Below are 24,645 nucleotides of genomic sequence, written 5' to 3'. Positions count from 1 at the left end.
CAGGTGGGTTCTCAACCACCGCGCCACCAGGAAAGCCCCCCAGAACTTTAATTAAGTAGAAGTTTATGGCACTTCTTCATTGGCCAAATCAATTGAATTAAGATGTGTTGCCACTTTTGTTCATTTAAGATTATATGGAATTATTAGATGAGATTTACCTGTGAATTTTTTGTCTTCTTTGTAAACTCAAAGATAGTACCCACATAGTATCAGAAAGACACAGTTTTGAGCTATGATATGTTGGCTAAACCTGTTTGTCTATGTCTAGATGGTATTTTTCTTCTAACACTTACTAACGCAGTCTGAGATACAGAATGGGTTTTATTTTTTTCCATTGTATTTGGATTAAATTCATGAACCTTAGGTTTATTAGTACCTGGGTTTACCAACTGAACGGACATTTACTGTTTTTATATTATGTTCCCAACTTAGGTTTTCCTTGATTTTTGTTCATTGGAATTGTTGTTCTTTTATAAGATCTTAAATCAAATATGAAGACAAAGTGGGAGAATGAAGAGCACCAAGATGAGAGTTAGGAGACTTGGGTTCTAGATTTACCTCTCTGTTCATTTGTCACTTAACTCTAAAGGGGTTTATGTTTTCTTATCAATAAAACGAGGAGTTAGATGAGATGATTTCCAGGATTCAAATTTTAAGTGCATTTATTCTATGATTTTAATATAGAAAGATTGACTTTTATTGCTAGGGAATGATGTTTATTAAGCCTCATTATTAGTTTATTGGGCTCTCTTAATCCTGGATTGCAAGACTGATGAGTAGCCAAATATGTACCCAGTCTTAGTAAGTCATTAGGGGCATACATTGCTGTGTGTGAAAAAGGCAAGTGGCATAATACAGATTCATTGCCTCTATTTTAGGAGGTATTCAAAATAAACATGCTCTTGATAGCTGGTCAGTGATGTCACTTAAAGAAGCAAATTAAATACTATTAAAATTTTGGGCAGGGTGTCATGGATTATAATAAATTGAATTTTTTTTTTTACCCAGATGAAATTACTGAAGCCAAATCAGGGACTGCTACTCCACAGAGATCGGGCTCAGTTAGCAGCTATCGAGCTTGCCAGAGGAATGATTCAGATGCTGAGGCTCAAGGAAAATCCTCAGAAGCTTCTCTTACCTCATCTGTAACCTCACTTGACTCTTCGCCTGTTGACTTAACTCCAAGACCTGGAAGTCACACAATAGAATTTTTTGAGATGTGTGCAAATCTAATTAAAATTCTTGCACAGTAAACCTAAAACTTTGCTTATTTCTTTGATAGCAATAAGCATGCATAATAAATCATAGCCAAATGCTTCCATTTATAATCAAGTTATACATAATTATAACTGAGGGTTGGCCTTTCGGAATGCAGTTTGCACAGGGACTGGAACATGATTAATCGTTAAAAGCATAATGTGCAGAAATGAATTAAGATAATTTTGTTCATTGTTCAGTAGGCATATAGAATAATATAATATACACAATGAATTATAGTTCTCTCAGGCTCACTTGATTTTTGGCTATTTTATATTTAGTGTATACAGGGCTTTGTCAAATATTAATTTACCATAAAGGCCTTCATATATTAATTATGTGTTGATGTGTTATATATTTGCTTTATAAATTTATTCAATAAATATTTGCCTAGAATCCCCAGAAAACTTTATACGTGATTTTGTTTTCTGGGCTCCTTAAATAGCAAGTATCTTCAACAGTAGGGACAGCCTGGATGATTCTTCCATATCCCCTCCTTAATATTCTTAATATTCTGTAGTATATGGTAAGTCACCTTAAAGATATTGGACACATTTAAATTTTTTTCTTTCGTTTGGTAAGTCCAGAACTTATATATTCAGATACTCTAAGCACTAAGTTTAATTTTACAATTTGTCCCACTATATTCTGTACATAAATTGCTCTTTTTGTCACAAGAGCTGCGTTGCATATACTGTAAATAAATCATGCTGGTTTTGCCAATATCACAAAGTCCTCTGCTCATCATGTCAGTCAGTATTAAATGTATGCAAAAAGTTCTAGTCATTCAATCATGTATCTTTTAAATTGATTCAGTGCATAGAACATATCTTACCAACTATTTGAAAAAAGATATGACTTTTTTTTCCTAGGCTTCATTATGGACATTTTTTAAAAGAAAAATTGAAAGGCTGTAAGGTGATCACATGTGTATCTACCACTTAGATTCAACATTTGTTAACATTTTGCCATATATGCTTTATCTATATCTGTATATAGATACAGTTATATATATATGTGTGTGTGTGTGTATATGCTTTTTTCCCCTGAACCATTTGGATTTCGCAGACATATTGATCACCCCTCAACACTGCAAGCGTCTCCTAAAAAATGATGACATTCTCCTAAAAAACCCCATAATACCATTAAAAATTAATAATTCTCTAATGCCATCTAATCATGCATATTTAGATTTCCCCCGTTGTCCTACAAATTTATTTCAAACCAGGCTCCAATTAAAGTTTATACATTGCATTTGGTGTCTCCTTCATCAGCTATTACTTTATTATTGTTTCGATAAAATATGGAACAGATCAGTTCTTCTAAATAGTCACATTTGCTTTGGATTTTAATTACTTTTTAAAAAGTAGCATTATTGAAACTGCCTAAAGTTGCTTAATCTTCCTAAGAGCTCTGATTTATATTTTCTTTTTCTTGCTCTTAGTATAATGCATTACATAATAGGTGTAAGAAAAAAATTTAGGGTCACCTCAGATAAAATTCGTATCATGTGTATGGTAATAAAAAATTACTGTGTCACCCATAATTGCCTTATACTATATTTTAACTTCAAGAAAAATTTTTTGGTATTAATTATTTTTCCATTGCAATGGAACTATCTTTTTTTCTCTTTTAAGACTCTTTGTATTGTAGTATTGTTTTTGGCTCCTCTGATGATAATGTACTCAAATGTCATGATAGCTTGCATAGTTACTGTAGTTGTAGATTTGGCTCCAGTACCCCTAGAAACATGCACTGAATTCAAAAGAAAAACCTTGCTTCCTTTTGTCCAGGGCTTATTCTATTCAACTTAGAATCTGAAAGCTGTATAAAATTATAGGAGTTCCATTTAAATATAAGTTCAAACTGTATTTATAACTTGTATGTGGCCCTCTGTTTTGAGGATATTGACTTCGTGTAGGCTCTAAATGCAGCATAATGTTCCTAATGTTAAGAACAGAAGGCTGTATTTTTAAAGCTACAGATTTGTATATAGAACTAAGACATCGTTGTAATGTCTCTATAACCTGTTGTGGGGAGCAGGGAACAAAAAGAGGAACCAATTAAATAGGACCTTCTAAAAACTGTTAATTTTGTAAACTGCTTCTTTTAAGTTATTGTGGTTCCTTTTAGTTACTGAGTTTTATTTTGAAGATATTTAAATATTGCACTTGTACAAATAGTATAATAAATGCACAGACTATTGCAGTAAATTCTTTTTTTAAGCTGGGATATTTGAAATGACAACTTTTGGTTGAGTATATCAAGGTTGCATCAGAATTTTCAGAAATTTACTGTTGTTTGCAAATTCTTACTAATTGAAGATGTAAGGGAGTCAATGCAAATGATTTTTAATCTTTTTTTATTATCTTTTCAGCAATTTATATTTTTTGTGATTTTATGCAACCATATTTTTACTTTGTCTTGACAACTGAAAGATGTATAAGGTTTTTGCCAGAAATGTACTGTATACATAGTTTTAAATATAACAGATTTTACTGATATGTAAAATTTTTGCCATTAAAATAAATGATTTCTCACTGAGAGGAACTTTTCTACCAGGTTGGGGGATATGGGAGCTTAATATATCATATCTAATTTAAAATAATTTCACTGAAATAAACTCCATTGCTTTTACTTTGATTATATTTTTTCTTTGGATGGTTCTGTAGTTTTTCAGAGTTTTAAATGATTTTGTACAAAAAGTCCTGCCCTCTCACCCTGCCCCCCCCCCCCCCCCCCCACTTTTTGACCTTGTAGTGATACCATTCACACTGAATTAATGACTGGTGGACTATGGGTGGATGTAGAACTCCATGAACCTTTGGAATGAAAGAAAAAAATGTATTTAAATCTTTTCCCCTTAACTCCTTCCATCTCCCCCATCCACAAGAGAAATCATATTTTCATCGTGAGTTCTCTTCACTAGATGAATGAAAGTCCACATAAAACATAACTATAAATTGGTAGTATGGTAGAAATCAATCTTTGTGGTACAATATTTCTGAGACTTGTTCATGTATGTCTTGACCAGAGTATATTTAAGGATACAATTTCAAATACTTTGATTTGGAAAATGGATAATAAAGAAAAACATCATTTTTCATCGGCTTACAATGTGCTTAACTTTTTTAACTTCTGGGAAAACTACATGGAAAAAAAAAGGCACTTGTTATGGCCGACCATCTGTGCAGTTTTTAAACAATGTGCCTAAAGTATAGTGCTTGAACAAATTTTAGCACTTGAACGTGGTGATTGTTGTCTCATCTAAATTAGTGAGTTTTTGTCTCATCTAAAAATTAACCACCTGAACAAAATATTAAGTTATATACAATAAAAATCAGAGCAGTTATCTTTGGCTGCTAACATTAGATTTGGTTAGAATTCCACTACTGTTAGAATTCAATCAGTATGAAATCTTATATGGCATTGTTGGCAGGGCTTGTGTTAGACTGCTGACATTCTGAATCCTTAAAATAGCTTGATAATTTTAACAGAACACAGTACTAGACTGTTATGAACAGCACATAGATTGTTCTTTTAGGGAACTTATAAATTACTCTAAGTACCGTGACTGAACAAAATTGTACAAGAAATTCTCTTGTCTGAAAAATAGTTATTGAACTGTTTTATTTATTGTAAACAAGTAGGCTGCTCTATTTATTGTGGATGACAATAAACGTTAACTATGACAAATGTAGAGGATTTCTAGCAGCTTGGAAGATGATCATGTTGTCTATACAGACAGCATGGGAAATTATATAAATAGATGCATATGATCATAGACCAAAGTAAGTAGGAAAGTGGTGGGTGAAGTGTGAAAACTTAGTGTTGGAGGTCGCCTTTACTAGGGTAGAGTGGATCAAGATTAAGTTATTTGAGAGATTTAGGAAAGACTCTTTTTAGAAAGGGGTACAACTTCAAGCACCGTTTAATTATTTTACTCTGCAAACTATATCCCCTCATAAGGCAACTATGAACCAAGCACTACGAATGTGACCATAAGGCATAAATCCTGCTCTGAATGCCTTGTTAGGGAGATACATATATTTTAAAGAGTTTTATAGAGGTATAACATATACAGAAAAGTGCACAAATCATAAAATATTTGGCTTGATGTATTTTCAGTGTTTTAGGTTTGCAATGAACATGGCCATGTAAACGTCTAACCCAGATGAAGTAACATTGCCACCACCTTAGTAGTGTCTTTTTTATTAATATCAGAAGTGATATAATATCAGAAGTGGTATACTATCACTTCCGCCCTATCCTACAGGCAACACAGAACAATCCTGGTATGATGTGGGAAGGAACTACACAAGAGTATGAATGCCAGGTAGGGATCATAGGTGGCTATCTTGGAGGTTGGCTACCACAATTGCGTATTGCTCATTTTGAAAAAATTGGTTCACTTCCACAGTTCTTACCAATGTTGAAACATTTAATCCAACAATATATTATAAATAAAAATCGCATCTGATACCACCACTGATCTCATCGGAAAAATCTGAAAGTACTGGGAAGCTGGCAAGATCACTGTGGCAAATATATGTTTTCCAGAATGATGATTTTTGCTTAAATTCTTGAATTTTATCATTGGTAACTCTCGATTGTTTTCCTTGATGTAACAGGCTCCCTTTGTTCATTTTCACGAAAAGGCCTGTCAGACCCAAGCCTGAATAACCAGCAGGGGTGTCAGCCCTTCTAAGTAAAAGTTGTATTCCACAAAAAAAGCATCTACTTCAGTTTATAACGCAATTTCACGAGTGCTTTTATCTTGAGACATCATACTTCAACATACAGCAAAAGTACTTTGTACCTCCCATTTTTTAAAATTAAATTAAATTAAATTAAATTAATTAATTAATTTATTTATGGCTGTGTTGGGTCTTCGTTTCTGTGCGAGGGCTTTCTCTAGTTGCGGCAAGCGGGGGCCACTCTTCATCACGGTGCGCGGGCCTCTCACTATCGTGGCCTCTCTTGTTGCAGAGCACAGGCTCCAGACGCGCAGGCTCAGTAGTTGTGGCTCACGGGCCCAGTTGCTCCGCGGCATGTGGGATCTTCCCAGACCAGGGCTCGAACCCGTGCCCCCTGCATTGGCAGGCGGATTCTCAACCACTGCGCCACCAGGGAAGCCCCCCTCCCATTTTTGTCACAATATTAAAAAAAAATGTGTGTACTCAAGGGTCATTTTAATAAAATAATTTTTACTGCTTCTTCAAGGACATTGAGGGACTGCATCTTTTTTTCCTTACAATGAGTGTGTACAGTGGTGGAGAATACAATGACTACTAGTACAGCTTGGTAGCATTGCCCTGATTCGGGCTGAGGTGCCAGTGGTTTTAGCCACCATTGCTTTTGCACTCTCAGCGCAAATGTCAACATTGTGAAAAAGGTAAATGATGTCTTCATGTTAGTATGAAAATAATGATAGTTTTGACTTTGAAAGGATCTTGACGACCCTCAGGGCGTCTGAGGATCACCTTTGTAGAATCCTTGCTCCCCATCAGTGGTTCTCAATGGGGTAGGGGTGGGGGATCCATCTTTTTTGCAGGGACATTTTCTCATGTCTGGAGACATTTTTGCTTGTCACAGCTGGTGGGGTGGGAGTGGATGCTAATGGCATCCAGTGGGTAGAGCCCAGGGGTGCCGCTAAACACCCTGCCTCGCACAGGAGAGGCCCCCTTCTCCCAACAAAGAATCATCCCGTTGGAAATGTTACAGCCTTGAGGTTGAGAAAAACTGGTCTACGAAAATGAGCCACAACGACATTGAGAAATCAAAACGATCTTAATTTTTCAATTTCCTAAACACTTCCCTGTATTACATGTCCCCACTTTTTTTTTATTTTCAAGACAGCTACTTTCGGGCCATAATATTTCTTTCTTCTTTAGAGAAATTGAGTCCAACTGTTTTGGGGTTTTTTTTTCCCCGACAGTTGAGCCACGGCCGTACCCTTTTTCAGTCGGGTTTGCCTCTGTCTTCAGCGTCTGGACGACCTCATCAACTAGGTTGTAAACTCCTTTAGGGAGAGTCGTGAGTCGATGCTCTGGATTCCCCCCAAATCGTTTTCCCGCGCCTCTTCTGCTTTACCTGCTGCCCGGATGGACCTCGTGCTACCGCCAGGGCTGTCCTCTCCACGCGCACTCAGCCCGCGCAGCCGCAGTTTCCCGCGCTCCCGAGCTGTGGGCGCCCGCGCGCCGACGCTCTCGTCTGCCGATAGAGGGCGCTCCCGGCCCGGGCGGCCAGGACTACCAGCCTCGGAGGGTAATAATGGGGTGGGGGCGGCCGCAGTGACTTCTGGGATTTGTGGTCCCGGGGAAAGGATTGCGGAAGAGAAAAGCGCTAAGAGTCGCCTCTTCCCTGCCAGCTTCTCTGGACTGTTCGCACGCCCCAGATCGGGCAACCCCCTATCTTGGGAGACCCTGCACCTACGGCAAGCAGGTAGGAGGTCGGGCGCGGTAATTTCCGTTTCCGGTGGGCAAAGGGCAAGCGGAATGTAAACACGGCACCCGGGGAGTGGTCATCAGGTAAGAGGGGCTACGGGGCTGTGGTGGAAGCTGGAGGAAGTTGAGGGAAGCGAGGCTGGTGGGTCTTGGGGTAACGAGAGACAGGAGCTTCAGAAGTCGGAGTTGAGGCCTACCGCGGGTGTGGCAGAGCCAGGACGCTAAGGTTGGTCTCTAGGGACCAGCAAGTCTGGGGATCGGGCCCTCCCTGGCGCCCGCGCCCGGGGCGGCTTCCGAGGCGGGCGGGTCGGCTTTGACCCGCCCTGAGCGGCGGGAGGAGCGGAAGCGAGCTGGCTTTGCCCCCAGCGTGGCAGGGGCCCGCGGCCGCGGGCGGGGCTGTGAACTCGCGGGTGAAGTCCTGGGCAGCCTTTATGAACTTCGCTCTTCTTTACTGTTGTGCAAAACGAGGGGAAATCGCTAATGCTGGTTTCTCTTTTGCGGTAACATTTTCGGGTAAATCGGTTCTTGAATTCCTCACCTCCGACTACATCCCTATACCCGGAAGGATGCTGTTGTGATTACCTGTTTGTGTTCATCAGGTTTCTCGTCTTGGGTACTGCATTTTACGTCGCAGGGAAGAGAAGCATTCTCTAGCTTGTGGCAGGGTATAATGTCTGTATTATTAGAGTTCCCACACTTGGTTGGTCCCTCACATTGCCAACTTGGAAACTTGAAGCCAGAAAACTTAATCATCCTCATCCTTGTCACCTTTAGGGACAGTCATAAATACAAGACTTCTTTCTTATCTTGATTTATTCTGTTATCTCGTGAGACCTTCCTAACGATCCATTCTCTCATGTTGTTCTCCTTCTGGGCCTCCGGACTTCTGTTCCTTAGTAACCACACTTACATTTTCAGCCATTTCTTGGTTCTTTCCCTAAGTTACTTGCAGTCATCCTCAAACAGAGGAACTCATTCTCCTCTCTTATAATGGGTCTGGGGAGAGAGTTTGGCGTTGTCCTGATTCCCTAGTATAGCTTATAATCCATTACTCCTACAGGCTTTTCTAGAAATCTCTGCTCCTGTGGAAAGCATGTGGTTTACCCGTATCAACCTGTACATTTCTTGGTTGCTGTAATTTATTGGCACTTTGTCATATTCATTAAGAACTTAGGCACATGACCCACAATTTTCTTACGCCTCCAAAATCTGCCATTATCTTGGGCCTTTCCATGTTAGTGGCCAACCTCACTTTTTTTGTCTCCTTCATTCTAGTGGTTGCTTATACTTTACTTCAGCATGTGCATTAGTGATAAAGATCTTGATATCTGCTAGAACTTACTTGCTATTTCATTTCTCTCCCTCCCTTACTCCCACAATGCCCATTCTTTGATAGTTTTATGGAGACCTCTGGTTCATTGCTTTTCCTTATCTCGATAGTTGATCAGTCAGTTGATCATAATCTTCTTGGGGTTATAGGCTCCTTTAAGAATGGAATGAAAGCTTAGAGACTCTTGTGCAGATAGCACACAAGCATATAAAAATTTATATAGAATTCCAAGGGTTTCTCAGTATCTTTAAACCCATCCATGTAACTAGCAAGAGCTCTTGATCCCTCAGCAAATCCCTTCTCTAAATAAATATTTGTTCAGTTCTTCCAGGGTTTCCTTTAACTTTGTTCCATCAGTTATGCTGTCTCGCTTAGCCCTTACATTTGTATATTATTGCAGATTTACAAAGCAGTTTACCATTTCTTATCATTCTGATTAACCTTATAGTTCTGTGAATTAAGTCATTTCCCAAGTTTGAATCTTTCAGAAACTTTTTTTATGGAAAATTTCAAACTTATATGAAGGGAGAGAGGAAAGTACAAAGAATCCTGTGTACTCATCACCTGACTTCATCACTTATCAGCTCAAAGCAATCTTTTTATCTATATCTCTCTTCTATTGCACTCCCCACTCCCGCTGATTACTTTGAAGCAATTCCTAGATACCGTGTAGTTTCATGTAAAATATTTTAATATGTATTCCTAAAAGATAAGCACTCTTTTTGTCAACATAATCACAGTACTGTTATACCAAAAAAAAAAAAAGCAGGAACTTCTTAATATCATCAAATGTGAAATCATTGTTCTGATTTCCCCTATTATTTCATAAAGGTTTCCTCCCTATTGGCTTCTTTGAACCTGTAGCTAAGCAAGCTCCACACATTATATTTGATTTGTATGTTTCTTTTGTTTGTTTGTTTGTTTGTTTTTTGTTTTTTTTTAAATGGGAATTATTTATTTATTTATTTATTGTTGTGTTGGGTTTTCGTTTCTGTGCGAGGGCTTTCTCTAGTTGTGGCAAGCGGGAGCCACTCTTCATCGCGGTGCGCGGGCCTCTCACTATCGCGGCCTCTCTTGTTGCGGAGCACAGGCTCCAGACTGTGTGTTTCTTAAGTCTCACTTTTCTTTTCCTCTTGAAGAAACCTGGCAGTTCATTTCTTGAAGTAGCCAGTTTTTTCTTTAGTTTCTGTTTCTTGCTGTCTGCATCTCTGACATCTTATCTGGCATGCTCATCTGTATCCCATATTTCTTGTAAACTGGTAGAGGTTTGATCTGATTTAGCTTTAATTTTTGGGAGAAGTACTTCCTGGATGCTGTGTCACTTCCTTCAGGAGATACAATTGTGGACTTGTCTTTCTTTATGATGTTAGCAGCCTTCAGTGATTATTGCCTAGATCCACTATTTTAATTAGGGGTCAAAAAATGGTGACAGTCTAATCCTATTATCCTTTCTTTACCTATTTGTTGGAATACTTCTATAAAAGGCCAAGTTTGAAATTTAAAGCTCTTTCCTTGTAATTTTTCCAGAATGGCTTCCTTTGGATGGAAAAGGAAGATTGGAGAGAAGGTCTCAAAGGTCACTTCCCAGCAGTTTGAAGCTGAAGCTGCTGATGAGAAGGATGCAGTTGAGAACGATGAAGGGAACTGGCTTCATGCCATTAAACGGAGGAAAGAAATTCTCCTTGAAGGCTGTGCTGAGAAAAGTAAACAGCTGAAGGACGAAGGAGCCACTTTGGCTGAAAATAAAAGGTATGTTTTTAGAGTTTTCTTCTCAAGAGCAGTTTTGGTCTTTGGTAGGACAGAATACTCCTCAGATCATCCAGAGATCTACAGTCAGGCCTTTGTGCCTTTGACTGGTATCTCCCTTGTGGTGCTGAAGAGTTTGAGAAATTAAAAGTAGTGCTGAACAAGAAGCACTTTTTAAAAATTCTTTTCTTTGTTCTTTATCTTCTTTTTTCTTTTTTTTTTTTTCTATTGGTAAGGATGGTTATAAGATTCCTTATTTATCATTTTTGTCATGATTGAGTCAAAGTTGAGGAACCAGCATTTTCGTTTCTAGGCATGTTATTATTTTTGATTCTGGGAGTAATCTTATTAATGCATTTTAATGTAAAACATAAAATAATGCTTAAGCTATAGTATATTAGCGCCTCAAATTGGGAGTGAAGGGTAGACAATAAATCAAGGACAACTAACAGCTTAATGGCCTAATGTTAGATTGTGAATTCTCATTTGCAGTGTTTTAGGCAAAGATTTTTCTCTTGTAGAACTTTGCAAGATTGGCCATTCTGTCTTAGTCAGAAGAAAACCAACTATAAATTTTCCACATTTATGAAATCATTTTCAGAATATCCATAAAACATCTTTAGAAATTCCTGTAAATGCCTGTTAAAAGTTCATTAACTTTGTTGTTTTTATCTTTTTCTCTAGACCACACTAGTGTGTAGAAGGGAAAAGCTATTCAGTTATTGCCATGGGATTCCCTCTGAATTTCCTGTGGTAGATGAGAGATACCAACTTTGTGTATAAACAAAATAACTCATTTTTTTTTTTTCCTGCATGTCAAAACACTGAGTCATTTCACTGAAATCAGCTGGATTGGATGCTTTATTTTGAATGGAGAACACTGTGAGATGATTAAGTTTTTTAGCTATTTAGCATTTGTTTTTGGAGTAATGTATACACAACTTTAAAAGATAACAGAATTAAAGGAATCTGGTAGAAATGAGTCGTTCGGCTACTCTAAGCCAAAAATAAATAGAAATAACGGTTTAAAAATATCTAAGAGAATATTCAACTTGATTGAAAGTAATATAAGGAATAGGAAATAATATAAGGAAGAATAGTGAAGTTAAATTAAGAAAAATAAAACTCAGTCCCTGTCTTCCAAACTTTATTTCAACTTTATCTTAAACCACCATCATTTTCACTACATTTTTAGCCACATTGGCCTTCCCTGTGTTTTTGAACACAGTTCTTAATACAACTTTGTCTTATGACTCCGTCTGAAAAGCTCTTATTTCCTGTGTTCTGATGTCTGTCGTCTTGTCCTTCAGATCTCTGCTCACATGTCTTCTTCTCAGCGAACCCCTCTCTGACTACCCAGCAACCCCATACTCCCTCTTCCTCCGTTATATCAACCTTTTTTATTGTTTCTTAAATATTTATTTATTGATTTGGCTGCATTGGGTCTTAGTTGCGGCTCGTGGGCTTCCCTAGTTGTGTCGCGTGGGCTTCTCTCTAGTTGTGGCGTGTGGGCTTAGTTGACCCGCGGCATGTGGGATCTTAGTTCCCTGACCAGAGATCGAACATGTGTCCCTTGTATTGGAAGGCAGATTCTTAACCACTGGACCACCAGGGAAGTCATGGTTTTGTTGTTGTTTTTTAAAGATTTTTAAACTTCTAGGACTTCCCTGGTGGTCCAATGGTTAAGACTCTGCTCTTCCACTGCAGGGGGTACTGGTTCGATCCCTGGTCAGGGAACTAAGATCACACATGCCGTACGGTGTGGCCAAGAAAAAAAACAAAAATGAATTTTAAACTTCTATTTTGTGATTAGGTGAAAGGAATACTAGTCAAATAAACCTTACAAATGAATGAAAAATAAAATTCTTTACTCATGACTTACGTGTATGTTTCTAAATCTGTGTTTCAAAGGATATCATTAAGTTGATCTCACCTATGGTGACAGATCAGGAAGTTATTTAGTTGCTAGGGTGGCAGTTATTGGTTCAGGAACAGTATTAGACATTTATTGATGTACCAATTTCTATAAAATTAGTCAACTTTTAAGAAATGTGTAATGTCATCATTAAAATATAACATCAAATATCCATTCATCCATCCATCCTTCTTTAAAAAATACATTCAAAGAGAGGTAAGATATATTATCAAACGTTAAGGAGCTCAGCTTTTGGTAAGATGCACAGAATACAGATAATTATCAATACATTGCAGAGTAGTGTATGCAGTAAGACAGGTTAGTTCATACAGAATATTTTAGAATCACAGGGAATAGAGCCACCAGTTCTGTCTGGTATATCAAGGAAATTCTGACAGATAAGTTCAATCTTCAGCTGGGTTTCAAAGAAGGAGTAGTATTTTGCCAAACCAGTAGCGGTGGGAAGCATTTCAAGAAAGTGGGAACAGAATATGGAAATGCAAAGAATTTTCCTAAACATGTAAAAGAAATTGTTTTACATGTTTAGGAAAATTCTACCAACTTGGTATTGCTGGAGCAAAGAAATACAAATAAGTTTGCAGTAAATACTGCTGAAGAAAAAAAACTAGACTGATCTCTTTATATGCAACAGTAAGACCCTTTTCATTATATTCTATTGGCAATGGTGAAAAGTAATTTTATGACTTTAACAAAGTAATGAAAAACCACAGTCACATCAGCATATTAAATTTTCTTATAGTATTTCTCCCTTTTTGAAGTTACCTTATACACTTATTTAGTTGTTTATATTTAGTTGTCTTTCTTCTGTAGAAATGTAAGCTCCAGGAATGTAGGGACTTTGTCTAGACAGACTTTTGTCCTCTACCTTCAGCTCTTGGACCAATCTGTGGCACTTCCCAGGCCCTCAGTAAATATTTATTGAATATTTATAAGGCTGCTGTGTTTTGCTATATTATGGCTAAATAGGTTTTTGTGGATTAACTACCATATATTGCATTGTACTATAGGAATATATATTTTAAACTCCAGATTAGAACACAGTATTCTGAGAACATATTTTATTTCATATCCCAACCACAAAGGACCTTTGGGAATAGAATTTTCCTATCTGTATGAGAATATGACACTTGAAAATTACTGTTCTTTTCTGAGTCTTATTCCTTTCCCTATAACCTATGATGGTAAGGATTAAGTAACAAAATATGGAACACCTTTGAACTTGGAATGAGTAATAATCCTTAGAATGGTAGAGAAGTAGGGAATGCCCCTGGAGGAATTGCTACAGAAGGAGAGAGGGAGGAGGGAGCACCTTCTATTTCCTGGGATACATCCTTTTGCCTCCTTGTGATTTTCTTCATTTTTGCCCTCAAGATTCTCTTATTTAGTTTTATTTAGCACAGAGAGAGTTTTCTGAACGCATTGAATATGCATGATCCAAGTGTGTTAATGTCAGTCTTCCTCCAAAGGAGGCATAGTTCTTGAGCATCAGAGTCTCCTGTTGTCCAGTTTATTTCGTTAGTAACAAACTATAACTGCTCTTAGAAAAATTCGGTTTGCAGTGGAATGGTTTTTAAGTTCTGAAGTTCTACCTTGTAGTATTCATGATTCTTTGTAACAGAAGACTAGTTTACTTTTCTACGCAAGCCCTAAGTAATGTTGGTGCCTTATAGAGACAGTATAGTAAGTCTAGTGGTTACGAGTGTGGATTTTGAAGTTAGTTTAACTCCATTCAGATCCTAGTTTTATCATTTCTATCTGTATAAACTTGGGGCACATTCTTAACCTTTCAAGGGTCAATTTCTAGTTTCCTTATATGAAAATGGTGACACTTATCTCATAGACTATTGGGGTATTAAGGAGCAAGTCCATGTAAAAGAGCTTAGCATGCCACCTAGCACCTAGTAAGCACTCAGTAAATATACTTTAGGTAATTTATTTTAAGATTTTATATGTGATTGGTATATTTCATGCAGTATTAAAGTTTTTTTTTATAAGTTATTTTGTTCAAACAGCTTTTTCTTGAATTAATTCTAACTAGGATATATCTTCTCAAGAATCACAGTGTGGGTCCCAGCTTTGATATGTTGGCTTTTAAGGTTTCAACCACTAGATGGTGATATTTGATTGTGTAGCTAAATGGTTTCATTTTTTTTCTTTTGAGTATTAGTGTGTATGTGTGTGAAGCTAGCATATAATTAGAATTTACCATGAATTTTGTTCCTTGTCTAGAAAAGCATACTTACCAGAGTGAACTTGAAGGTGACCTGGCTGTGTGAAACGCAGTCTGTTGAGTGCCAACCTGAATATATTTAATTACTGTGATCTTGCCTCTTATTCTTTGGAAGAGAATAGATGGAGTCAGCGTAGAATGCCTTTATTTTCTCACCACCACATCTCCCAATCTGAGTGCGTCTGCATCCAAGCCATCTGCGTTCACTGTGTTGTAATGAAGTGCCCCTTCTTTTATCAAAGGCCCACCCCTCCACTTGTGCACTACACTTCATCTCTCTTGCCTTTTCAGGAATACTGTTCCTAAAACCCCCTTTCATTTTCATGTCATCTGCTGTCTTCTGTCTCTCTCTTTTTTTACCCTATTTTTTTTTTTTACTGAATTATAGTTGATGTACAATATTACATAAGTTACAGGTGTACAATATAGTGATTCACAAGTTTTGAAGGTTGTACTCCATTTGTTATTATAAAATAATGGCTGTATTCCCTGTGTGGTATGCATAACAGTTTGTACCTTCTATTCCCCTACCCCTTATTGCCCCTCCCCCCCGCCCCCCGGCTCCCTCTCACTGGTACACAAACATACCCTGATAGCATCCATTTAAAAACCTTCCCTTGACTCCACACACTCTACCATTTCTTTGCTCCCCCTTCACAACAGACTCCATTTCTTGATGAGTCATCGTCTCAGTCCATTCCAGTCAAGTTGCTGTCCCCACTAATCCACTGAAACCACCCTTCTAAAGGTTGTTGATGACCTCCATGGTCAAATCCGGTCATCATGTCTTGGTTCTCATTTAGTGTGCCTCTTGGTATTCAACGCAGCTGAGCACTCCCTTCTTAAATATACTGCCCTCTAATCTGCAACACCACACTCTTCATGAGTTTCCTTTTGTCTCAGTGTCCACTGCTTGTTAATCTTCTTTGCTTGCTGTTTTCTTTTGCTCATTTTCGTTTTCTAAATATTAGTGGGCCACAGTATTTAGACAATACCTTTTTTCTTTTCCATATACGTTCTTGTCCTTCTTGAACCTGTGTAGTCTCTTACTTTCAGTACCATCTCTATGCCAATCACTACAGCCTGCAGTGCTGTCCTCCCACCTCAATTCCAGACTCTTTGTCTCCCATGCTTGCTTTATACCCCCTTGGATGTCAGATTAGTATCTCAAACTTAACATGTACCGAGCAGAACTCTTGAATTTTCTCCCCAACATCTGGTCCTTTCCAGTCTTGCCCATGTCAGTAATAAAAGGTGCCACCATTTACCCAATTACTGAAGCCCAAAAGCCAGGAGTCATCTCTGCTGGTTTATGTGCCATTCCAGAGCTAATCAGCCCCACTCACCTCCAAAACCCTGCCCTTGAGACAGCTCATGGTATTCTTTTTTTTTTATGTCTTTTAAAAATTGAAGTGCAGTTGATTTGCAATGTTGTGTTAGTTTCAGGAATACAGCAAAGTTATTCAGTTTATATATATATATTTTTTTTCAGATTATTTTTCATTATAGGTTCTTACAAATATTCTTATTACCATAAAGTCCTGGCAGCTGCTGCTGTCAGCACAGACCAGAGAGCCCCTATGTACGGTGCTAACTGATAATGAAAGACCATCACACCTTGACACTGGCCAGGTTGGACCTATAGGTGCTTTAGAGGGACTGGGTCACACACCCACAAGTGTGAGTGGGTTAAAGACTTGTGGGGCTGACTTTGATCTAGGGGAGACAGGATATGGGAGGGAGGCTGCAGATAAATTCTTTTTCCTCCTTTCCCCACTGGACTGTTTCCAATACAAAGAGGTTTCATACTGTCTCTGAAGAAGTTCTACAAGATTAACAATCATCTGTGTTTGTTTTGAAGCTCTTGTCAGCTTAACATATGCCTTATATTTATTCTCCCTCCTTCCTGCCTCACTTTTCTTTCTTTTTTTTTTCCCCTTACTCTTGCTTCCCTTGGATCCTACTCCCAACACAGCGTTAGCCTATAATATAGCTTAGGCCTCAGGCTTTATTTCCCAGGTAACCCAAGCTAAGATATCATCCTGGATTCCTTTCTTTTCTTCACTCCTCATATCCAATCCAAGTTGAGATGATTTTACTTTTTAATATATTCTAAATCACTTTTATCCTCCCTTCTGTTTTCATGGCTGTCATCCTAGTCTAATCTACTGTCAGCTCTTACCTAGATTACTCTGGTAGTCTCCTAACTAACAGGCCTCCCTGTGCTCATTCTTGTACCCCTACAGTTCATTCTCCTCCCCTGGGCCTGACTGATCTTTTCAAAATGTAAAGCAATTCATGTCTCTGTGTTGCATGGAAACTTTATGGATTCATCCCTCATACAGTGAAATCCACACTCACAACTATGGACTACTAGTTTCATGATCATGGCTTTGGACTACCTCTCTGGCCTCGCAATCCCCTTCCTCCTTCTTCTATAGCCGTGCTCGTTTTCTTTTCTTGCCTCAAAAAATGGGGTGTTTGATCCTGCCTTGGGCTCTTCCTTTGTCTGGAATGAACTTCTCCAGATTTTCCATTGGCTGGCCGCTTTTTGTCATTCAGCTCTCAGCTCAGATGCCTTCCCAGAGAGACCTTTTCTGACCATGCATTCACCCCCGTCACATCCGTCCATGTGTTTTTCATCATGGCACTTAACCATGTTTTAACTTACGTTTGTTGTCTTTCTGTGCATTCTTCACACACATATACAGTCTAGAATGTAAGCTCTAGAAGAGTAGTAGGGTCCTTTTATGTCTTATTGAATGCTGCACCCTCAGTACCTAGAATACTACCTGACCCAGAGTAGTATTCTGCTCTGGTGCTCAATAAACGTTTATTAAATAAATAAGCTGGTAACTATATAGCTCATTAAACTTGATGCTACAGTAAATTACAAATATAATTGGGAGCAAAGTAGCTAAACACTTTGATATTTCTATCTGGTGATAAGCGTGCTGACTTATTTGGCTTGGTCACCAGCTGTTCTTTTTTTTTTTTAATTTATTAAAAAAAATTTTTTTAACATCTTTGTTGGAGTATAATTGCTTTACAGTGGTGTGTTAGTTTCTGCTTTATACCAAAGTGAATCAGCTATACATATACATATATCCCCATATCTCCTCTCTCTTGCGTCTCCCTCCAACCCTCCCTATCCCACCCCTCTAGGTGGTCACAAAGTCAGCTCGGTGCTTTGTGACCAGCTGTTCTTTACCTCAGTGTAGGGTATTATCTCACCCCACCCTTGGGCAGTCCCTGGAACTATTCACTCTGCTTCCGTCTTTGTGCTAGTTCGGTTGCATACTGTTAAGGTTGTCTTTAAACTGGCTGAATCAGACTTTGGTCACTTATTAACCAGAGTGACTTTAAACCAAGTTTTTATCTTTTAATGTTTCCTATCCAGCAGCTGCAGTAGGGCTGTGCCTGTTCGGTGTGTTCCAAACCAAAGTTGAATTAAGAGATATGCTGTGGAGCTTACGAGAGACCATTGATTTATTAGGTGCCAAATTTCCTGTGATCCAGAAGTGGAGGAACTAGATGGTGCCACCTTTTATTTGTAGGCCAGGAGAAGTAAATCAAAGAGGAAATGAGAAATGAGGGAGGGGAGGGAATTCACCAAGCCCACAGTAGTGAAGTAAATGCCCACCAGTTCTTGCTTCTCTTTAGCCAGTGGAAAGCAGCTCTCTTGTTCCTTTAAACCTTTGTATGCCTTGGTGAACAAAGCACGTTTCATTTGGCAGTGCCTCTGCTAACAGCAGTGGCTATGTTTTCAAAACCAAAGCAGTGCAACGGGAAGAGGACATTTTTCTTTTTGCCTCAAGTTTGCATGCCTGCCTAATGAAAAGAGAAAACAGAACTAGGGATGGTCAGTGTCATCTTGAACTTCTTAGTTTATTTTGTACTTTGGGACAACTTAAACTTAGGTGCATAAGCAGCTTTGTGGCAGTGGGTGGGATGAGCCGGCCTGATTCTTAGGAATAACGCTCTTGGCATTTTGGGCAGGACAGTGTCTTGTGCAGGATTGCCTTTTGCCTTGCAGGATGTTAACATCCCTGAACCCCTGACACTAGTGCCTCCAAGTCTTAGTGACAACCAAAAAGTCCTCTATAAATTGCCATACATGCCCTCCATGGGGTGATAACTGCCCCTGCTTGAGGTAGGCAGAAAATAGGACTGAAAGAAAAAAGGACATTTGACAAATGTGGCAGTTTAACAGTAGTTGGCCCAAGTAGAGTAGGTGTTGGCAAACCTTAGTCTATTTTTATAAATAAAGTTTTACTGGGACACAAACATGTACTTTTGTTTGTGTATTGTCTGTGGCTGATTTTGTGCTACAACAGAATTGAGTAGTTGTGTCAGAGACAATATGGCCCACAAAGCCTAAAATATTCATTGTATGGACCATTACTATGCTGACCTTGGCTTTAGGCCCTTCCTCAAAAGCCACAAAGATGCCTGAAACCTCAGACATCCCAGGGTCTTAAGGTACCTATAATTCTAATCTCTTGATTCTTTCTACCCATATTTCTATTCCGCTAGTCTTCGGAATTTCTTGTAATTTCTGTGCATGGAATGGTGAGATGAAACAAAGTAAGAATTAAGGTGTTTGCTACTTTTGTCTTAGGGTAGAATTTGTTTTTACGTCTTTCCATCTTTTTTTTTTTAATGTATTGTAAGCATGCTAGCTTCTGTCCTCTTTTCATGTCTTCCATGCTTCTCTCTGCTGCTTTCCAAGATTTCTCTTGGAGAAGGTAGGACAAATGAGATAGGTAGAATCTGTGATATTAGCACCTTCTGTGTGCCCGCTCATGTTCTGGGTGTTGTAGAGAATACAAGCAAACCCACCCTTTGGTCCCTGAACTCATTAGTAAAGAGAAGATAGAAATACATGGAAGAATTAGAGAAAAATTAAACGAAAACAATATTGGGGTGGTTAGAGAAAGCATTGGTCATGTAGTTATAAGAGCTAGCTTCAAATCCTGGTTTGTGTAGGCTTAGTACCATGTGCCTTTGAAGTAGTCCTGTAGTTGCTCTCTACTTTTGTTTCTTCCATCAGTAAAATGAAAACAAGTAATGCCAATCTTATAGGACTTTTTGTGAGCACTGAGTGAATTAACTTTTTACGAAAATAACTGTAAAGTAATTGTATGGAAACTGCTTTGTAAAACATAAATTACTTTAGAAATATAAGTGTGACTGTGTGGTCAGTTAAGTGGTACTCATGGTCTTCATGAGAAAAGCGGATTTTCACTTGGTCTTAGAGGAGAGAGAGCCTTTGACTAGGTGAGGAGGGGGAGGAACAGGAACCTAAATGTTCACATGTTTGTACACTGAGGAACCCACACGAACAAAGGAGTGATATGTAGGTAGAGACAGGGCAAAGACACAGCTAAGTGAAGCAGAGGTGTGGTGGGGAGAAAAAAGACTGGACAGATAGGCTAAGACGGGAGACATAGACTTGCTACTGTTAAATCCTGTGGAATTTACTACTATGCTATTAGTTAGAAAATTATGAGTATAAAGATTATTATGAAGCAACAATTTAATTTTCCAGAGAAAGAAGGTAGAACATAACATACTTCCAAAGTTTTTCATGTTGTGTCTATAGTAACATTTGGAAATATTATTTAGAGACAAGTTTATAATCACCTGTAATATGCCTAAGAAGTACAAATGCGTTTTTTTAGGTGACACAGTTAATGCTTTTAGAGGTAATACCATTAATACTTAGTGGATAATAGCACCAGGGAACTAAATTTCTTTAATGTTGTATATACATTTTGTTAAAACATTATAGGTGATAGCTATGAATAATAAAAAATGGGTATTGAATTATAGTAAGCATTGTTGAGTGTCATATACTTTTTTTTCTCCATTATCTATTACATATGAAACCTTTTCTAATGTTTTTCTGAGGTGTACCCTACATGGTCATGTAGATTTTGTACTTTAGCAAGTTGCTGGATTTAATTGCTAATCCTTTATTTAGGATTTTTACATTTATCTTATGGACTAAAAATTCTTCAGTGATCACTAGGATTAATTCTCATTTCTCAAATAATGTATCTTTCTTAGGACAAAAGTGTACTCTATTTTTATTGCTAGATTCTCCAAATATGCTGAAATGCATTAGGACTCTTAAGACTACATTTCTAATTGTGGAATTTAAAATTTTGGATTAGGCAGAGGCTGCTATTTTCCAGTCAGGGCCCCTCCCATATTGTCCCAGTTCGTCCTGTGTTAGTTGATACAGCTGCATATACTTTGGTGAGCAAAATACCTCTTGCACTGTCTACATAGAGCTTTTAGTTTAATAAGCACAGAGATAAATATAAAGTTCCAAATAGTTTTACAAAGATAAATAACCGGGTACCATGAGCCAGAGTGATTTAGATAAGGGGTCACAGAAGGCTTCTCCAAGGAAGCAAGAAGACAAATGATTGAGTTCATCCAGGCGAAGGGAGTTCTACTTATTGTTTTGCCTTTATTGTGATTTTATCATATTTATCATTAAAATAAGGGAACTACTGATTTATTTCTAAATGTTTTTATTTAATCCAAATTATACTAGAATTAATTTCTGGTGAATTTTATTTTGTGACATGTATGTGTATGCTAAACGAATGAGTAATATAGGTGGTAAAATATTTCAAATGATTTTTGTATCTAAAGTAAAAATTGGGATATTAAAATGATGACTTTTTAGAAATTTTTCAGAAAATTCTCATTGCCTAGTGTAGCAAGGAGTAGAACAGGGTAATTGCTTTCAATACAGTAACAACTAAGAAACATCCTGTACTAGTTAGACGTTGGCATTGTTGTTTCAGTTTGCTTTGGAAAATGACCTTTATTCCGTGTGTGTGCACTTCCATGTAATTTCAGAGGACCTTCCTACTGTTTCCAGAGTGAATTGATCTGCCGTAAATTGTTTGTTCTTGTCTATAATAAATTAGAAACTTTTAAAGACATGTTTGTTCTTTTGTGTAGGTAAATTGTTTAAATTATTAGTGAGAGTAGACTTTATGACTTAACCTAATCCTGTGTCCACATAATTTCATTAATTGATAGTGACTAAAATTCAGAGCAGTTTAGTATTTATTTATTTTTTTTTTTAAAGGAATTCCTTTATTTTTATTATTTATTTATTTATTTTTGGCTGTGTTTGGTCTTCGTTTCTGTGAGAGGGCTTTCTCTAGTTGCGGCAAGCGGGGGCCACTCTTCATCGCGGTGCGCGGGCCTCTCACTATCGCGGCCTCTCTTGTTGCGGAGCACAAGCTCCAGATGCGCAGGCTCAGTAGTTGTGGCTCACGGGCCCAGTTGCTCCGTGGCATGTGGGATCTTCCCAGACCAGGGCTCGAACCCGTGTCCCCTGCATTAGCAGGCAGATTCTCAACCACTGCGCCACCAGGGAAGCCCTATTTTTAAAGTATATTTATATCGTGTCTCTTGCTCTTGCCTCGTAAAACATACTGGGACTCCAGTCTGAGCATCATCTCAATACTTCTTCCTGTTTTAGATCCCCTTTCCTTCAATATGACTGTCTTGAGAGAATATGCAATTAGGCAGTATATTTTTTTCTTTCTTTGTTTTTGCTTCTTTTTTTCTTCCTTTCTGAGCCTATCTGAAGTTGCGAGAAGTTAAGTTCCTTATGCTAAATGCTCATTGTATGGAACTGCACATTATTTTCTCCTTGCTTTCTTCAGAATGTTATTCTAAATTCTAGACAGAAAAACTCAAAGTAATTTATGGAGGGTTTTTTTGTGGGTGTGTGGTTTAATTCAGGGAATTGACCTTTGTCTAAAACTTGGAACCTGATCTACCTACATTGGAAATCGCACGATTTTCAGTCAAATCTCAACATCATTATAATTTCTCTATGAAAGCTCCCACAAAATCAAGGAAGCAAACTAAACTTTAATTTCAAATATTATATACTGAACTTCCAATAACAAAATCTAAACTAAGCCAGAAAAGTTATTTCTATCGTTAAACATTTTGGGGAAACAATGATTATAAATATTAGAAAACAATATAAAATAAGGTGAAAACTTTAATATTCTTTTTTAAAATTTTAAAAAAGATTTATTTATTATTTATTAATTAATTTATTTATTTTTGGCTTCGTCGGGTCTTAGTTGCAGCACGCAGGATCTTCGTTGAGGCATGCAGCATCTTTCGTTGTGGTGCGGGGGCTCCTCGTTGTGGTGCTCCGGCTTCTCTCTAGTTGTGGTGTGCGGACTCCAGGGTGCCTGGGCTCTGTAATTGTGGCATGCAGGTTCCAGGGCGCGTGGGCTCTGTAGTTTGCGGCACGCAGGCTCTAATTGAGGGGCGCGAGCTCAGTAGTTGTGGCATGCAGGCTTAGTTGCTCCGCAGCATGTGGAATCCTAGTTCCCTGACCAGGGGTCGAACCTGCGTCCCCTGCATTGTAAGGCGGATTCTTTACCACTGGACCACTAGGGAAGTCCCCTTTAACGTTCTTGATGATATAGTTTTTAGTAAGGAAATAAAATGATGAATCACATATTAGCTGCTGATTTACTGAAATGTAGCTGTATAGGAATAGCTTTTAAATTTGTTTTGGTATTTCCACATGAGCACATAAAATTGTATGATAGAAGTCTGTCATGATATTAGTGGAAAGTGGTGATCAATGTGTTTAGTTACAATTTATTTGACATTGACAAAAATGCTCTAAGATTTCTTCTTAAATACAGTCAGTCCTCATTCATGGATTTTGGATTTGTGAGTTCACTTACTCAGTACAATGTATTTGCAACACCAAAATCAATACTCATGGTGCTTTCCCATCTGAGTTCCCAGCTGAGTCAAACAAGGCAATGCTCCCTCTGCCTTTGTGTTTTATCTCTCATAGTGAAAACAAGCGTGCTCTCTGTGGTCTGTTGAGTGTTATGTTTTGCACTTTTTTTTTTTTTGCCTTTTCTTGGTGATTTTGCTGTTTAAAAAGGCCCCCAAGTGTAGCGCAGAAGTGCTGTCTAGTGTTGTTAAGCCCAAGAAGGCTGTGATGTGCCATGTGGAGAAAATACGCGTGTTAGGTAAGCTTCATCCAGGCCTGAGCTACAGTGCTGCTGGCCACGAGTTCAGTGTTAGTGAATCAGCAATGTGTATTAAAGATGTCTTTAAACAGAAACGGACATAAACAGGGTTATATGTTAATCAGTTGATAAAAATGTGACCAGAGGCTTGCTGGAACTTAACCTTAGAACCAATGATTCAGTATTCATTAATTCAGTCTTTATGGTGACTTTATAGAACAAAACCACTGGGAATGGGAATCAGTTATATCTAGAATAAAGCTTTGGAGTTTAGCAGTGTTTTCATGTATGCATCTTTTCTTTTGTCAAGAATTTAATCAGGACAAGTAATTAAAATTTACTTTAAAGCTGCATAAAATCTAGCAGTGTGATTCAGCAAAGATAAAATTATGTTCAACATCATTTGTCATTTATTGTTTCATATTCTTCTCCCTTCGCTCAAATTAACTTAGTATATTAATGTCTTGTATCTATTTTTACTCATTTATTTAGTGCTTTTGTTAGGCATTGATGCCACAAAGAAAATATTAGATAAGCATCTTTTGGGGGACAACACAAAGAGGGAAGCTGTTTTGATATGGAGTAAAGAGTACTGTTTTAGAGAGTTCCTTGGATAATATAAAAGGGGGGGTGTTTAACTAAATGGGGGA

At 38.0% G+C, this 24,645-nt stretch overlaps 2 protein-coding genes across 4 annotated transcripts in view; both read left to right on the top strand.

Annotated features, from left to right (window-relative positions):
* PRKAA1 (protein kinase AMP-activated catalytic subunit alpha 1) overlaps window positions 1–3,905 on the top strand; it is a 47,084-nt gene extending 43,179 nt beyond the window's left edge. Inside the window, exon 9 of the mRNA XM_059916302.1 lies at window positions 1,009–3,905. Within this exon, the coding sequence (XP_059772285.1) occupies window positions 1,009–1,253 (245 nt within the window). The 3' untranslated portion in view covers window positions 1,254–3,905. The remainder of the gene's footprint in view (window positions 1–1,008) is intronic.
* A 3,607-nt stretch (window positions 3,906–7,512) lies between these two features.
* Window positions 7,513–24,645, top strand: part of TTC33 (tetratricopeptide repeat domain 33) — a 32,405-nt gene continuing 15,272 nt past the window's right edge. Inside the window, exons 1-2 of one of the 3 annotated variants that reach the window (XM_059919255.1) lie at window positions 7,513–7,701; window positions 10,561–10,782. In XM_059919255.1, coding sequence (XP_059775238.1) covers window positions 10,562–10,782 — 221 coding nt within the window. In that variant the 5' untranslated portion in view covers window positions 7,513–7,701; window position 10,561. The other 2 variants (XM_059919254.1, XM_059919256.1) reach the window with 2 other exon arrangements.

This window comes from Balaenoptera ricei, chromosome 3, assembly GCF_028023285.1.
Source record: "Balaenoptera ricei isolate mBalRic1 chromosome 3, mBalRic1.hap2, whole genome shotgun sequence".
NCBI classification, from domain to species: Eukaryota; Metazoa; Chordata; class Mammalia; order Artiodactyla; family Balaenopteridae; genus Balaenoptera; species Balaenoptera ricei.
Note: the sequence above shows the minus strand (reverse complement) of the source record. Positions and strands in the feature narration are given on the sequence as shown.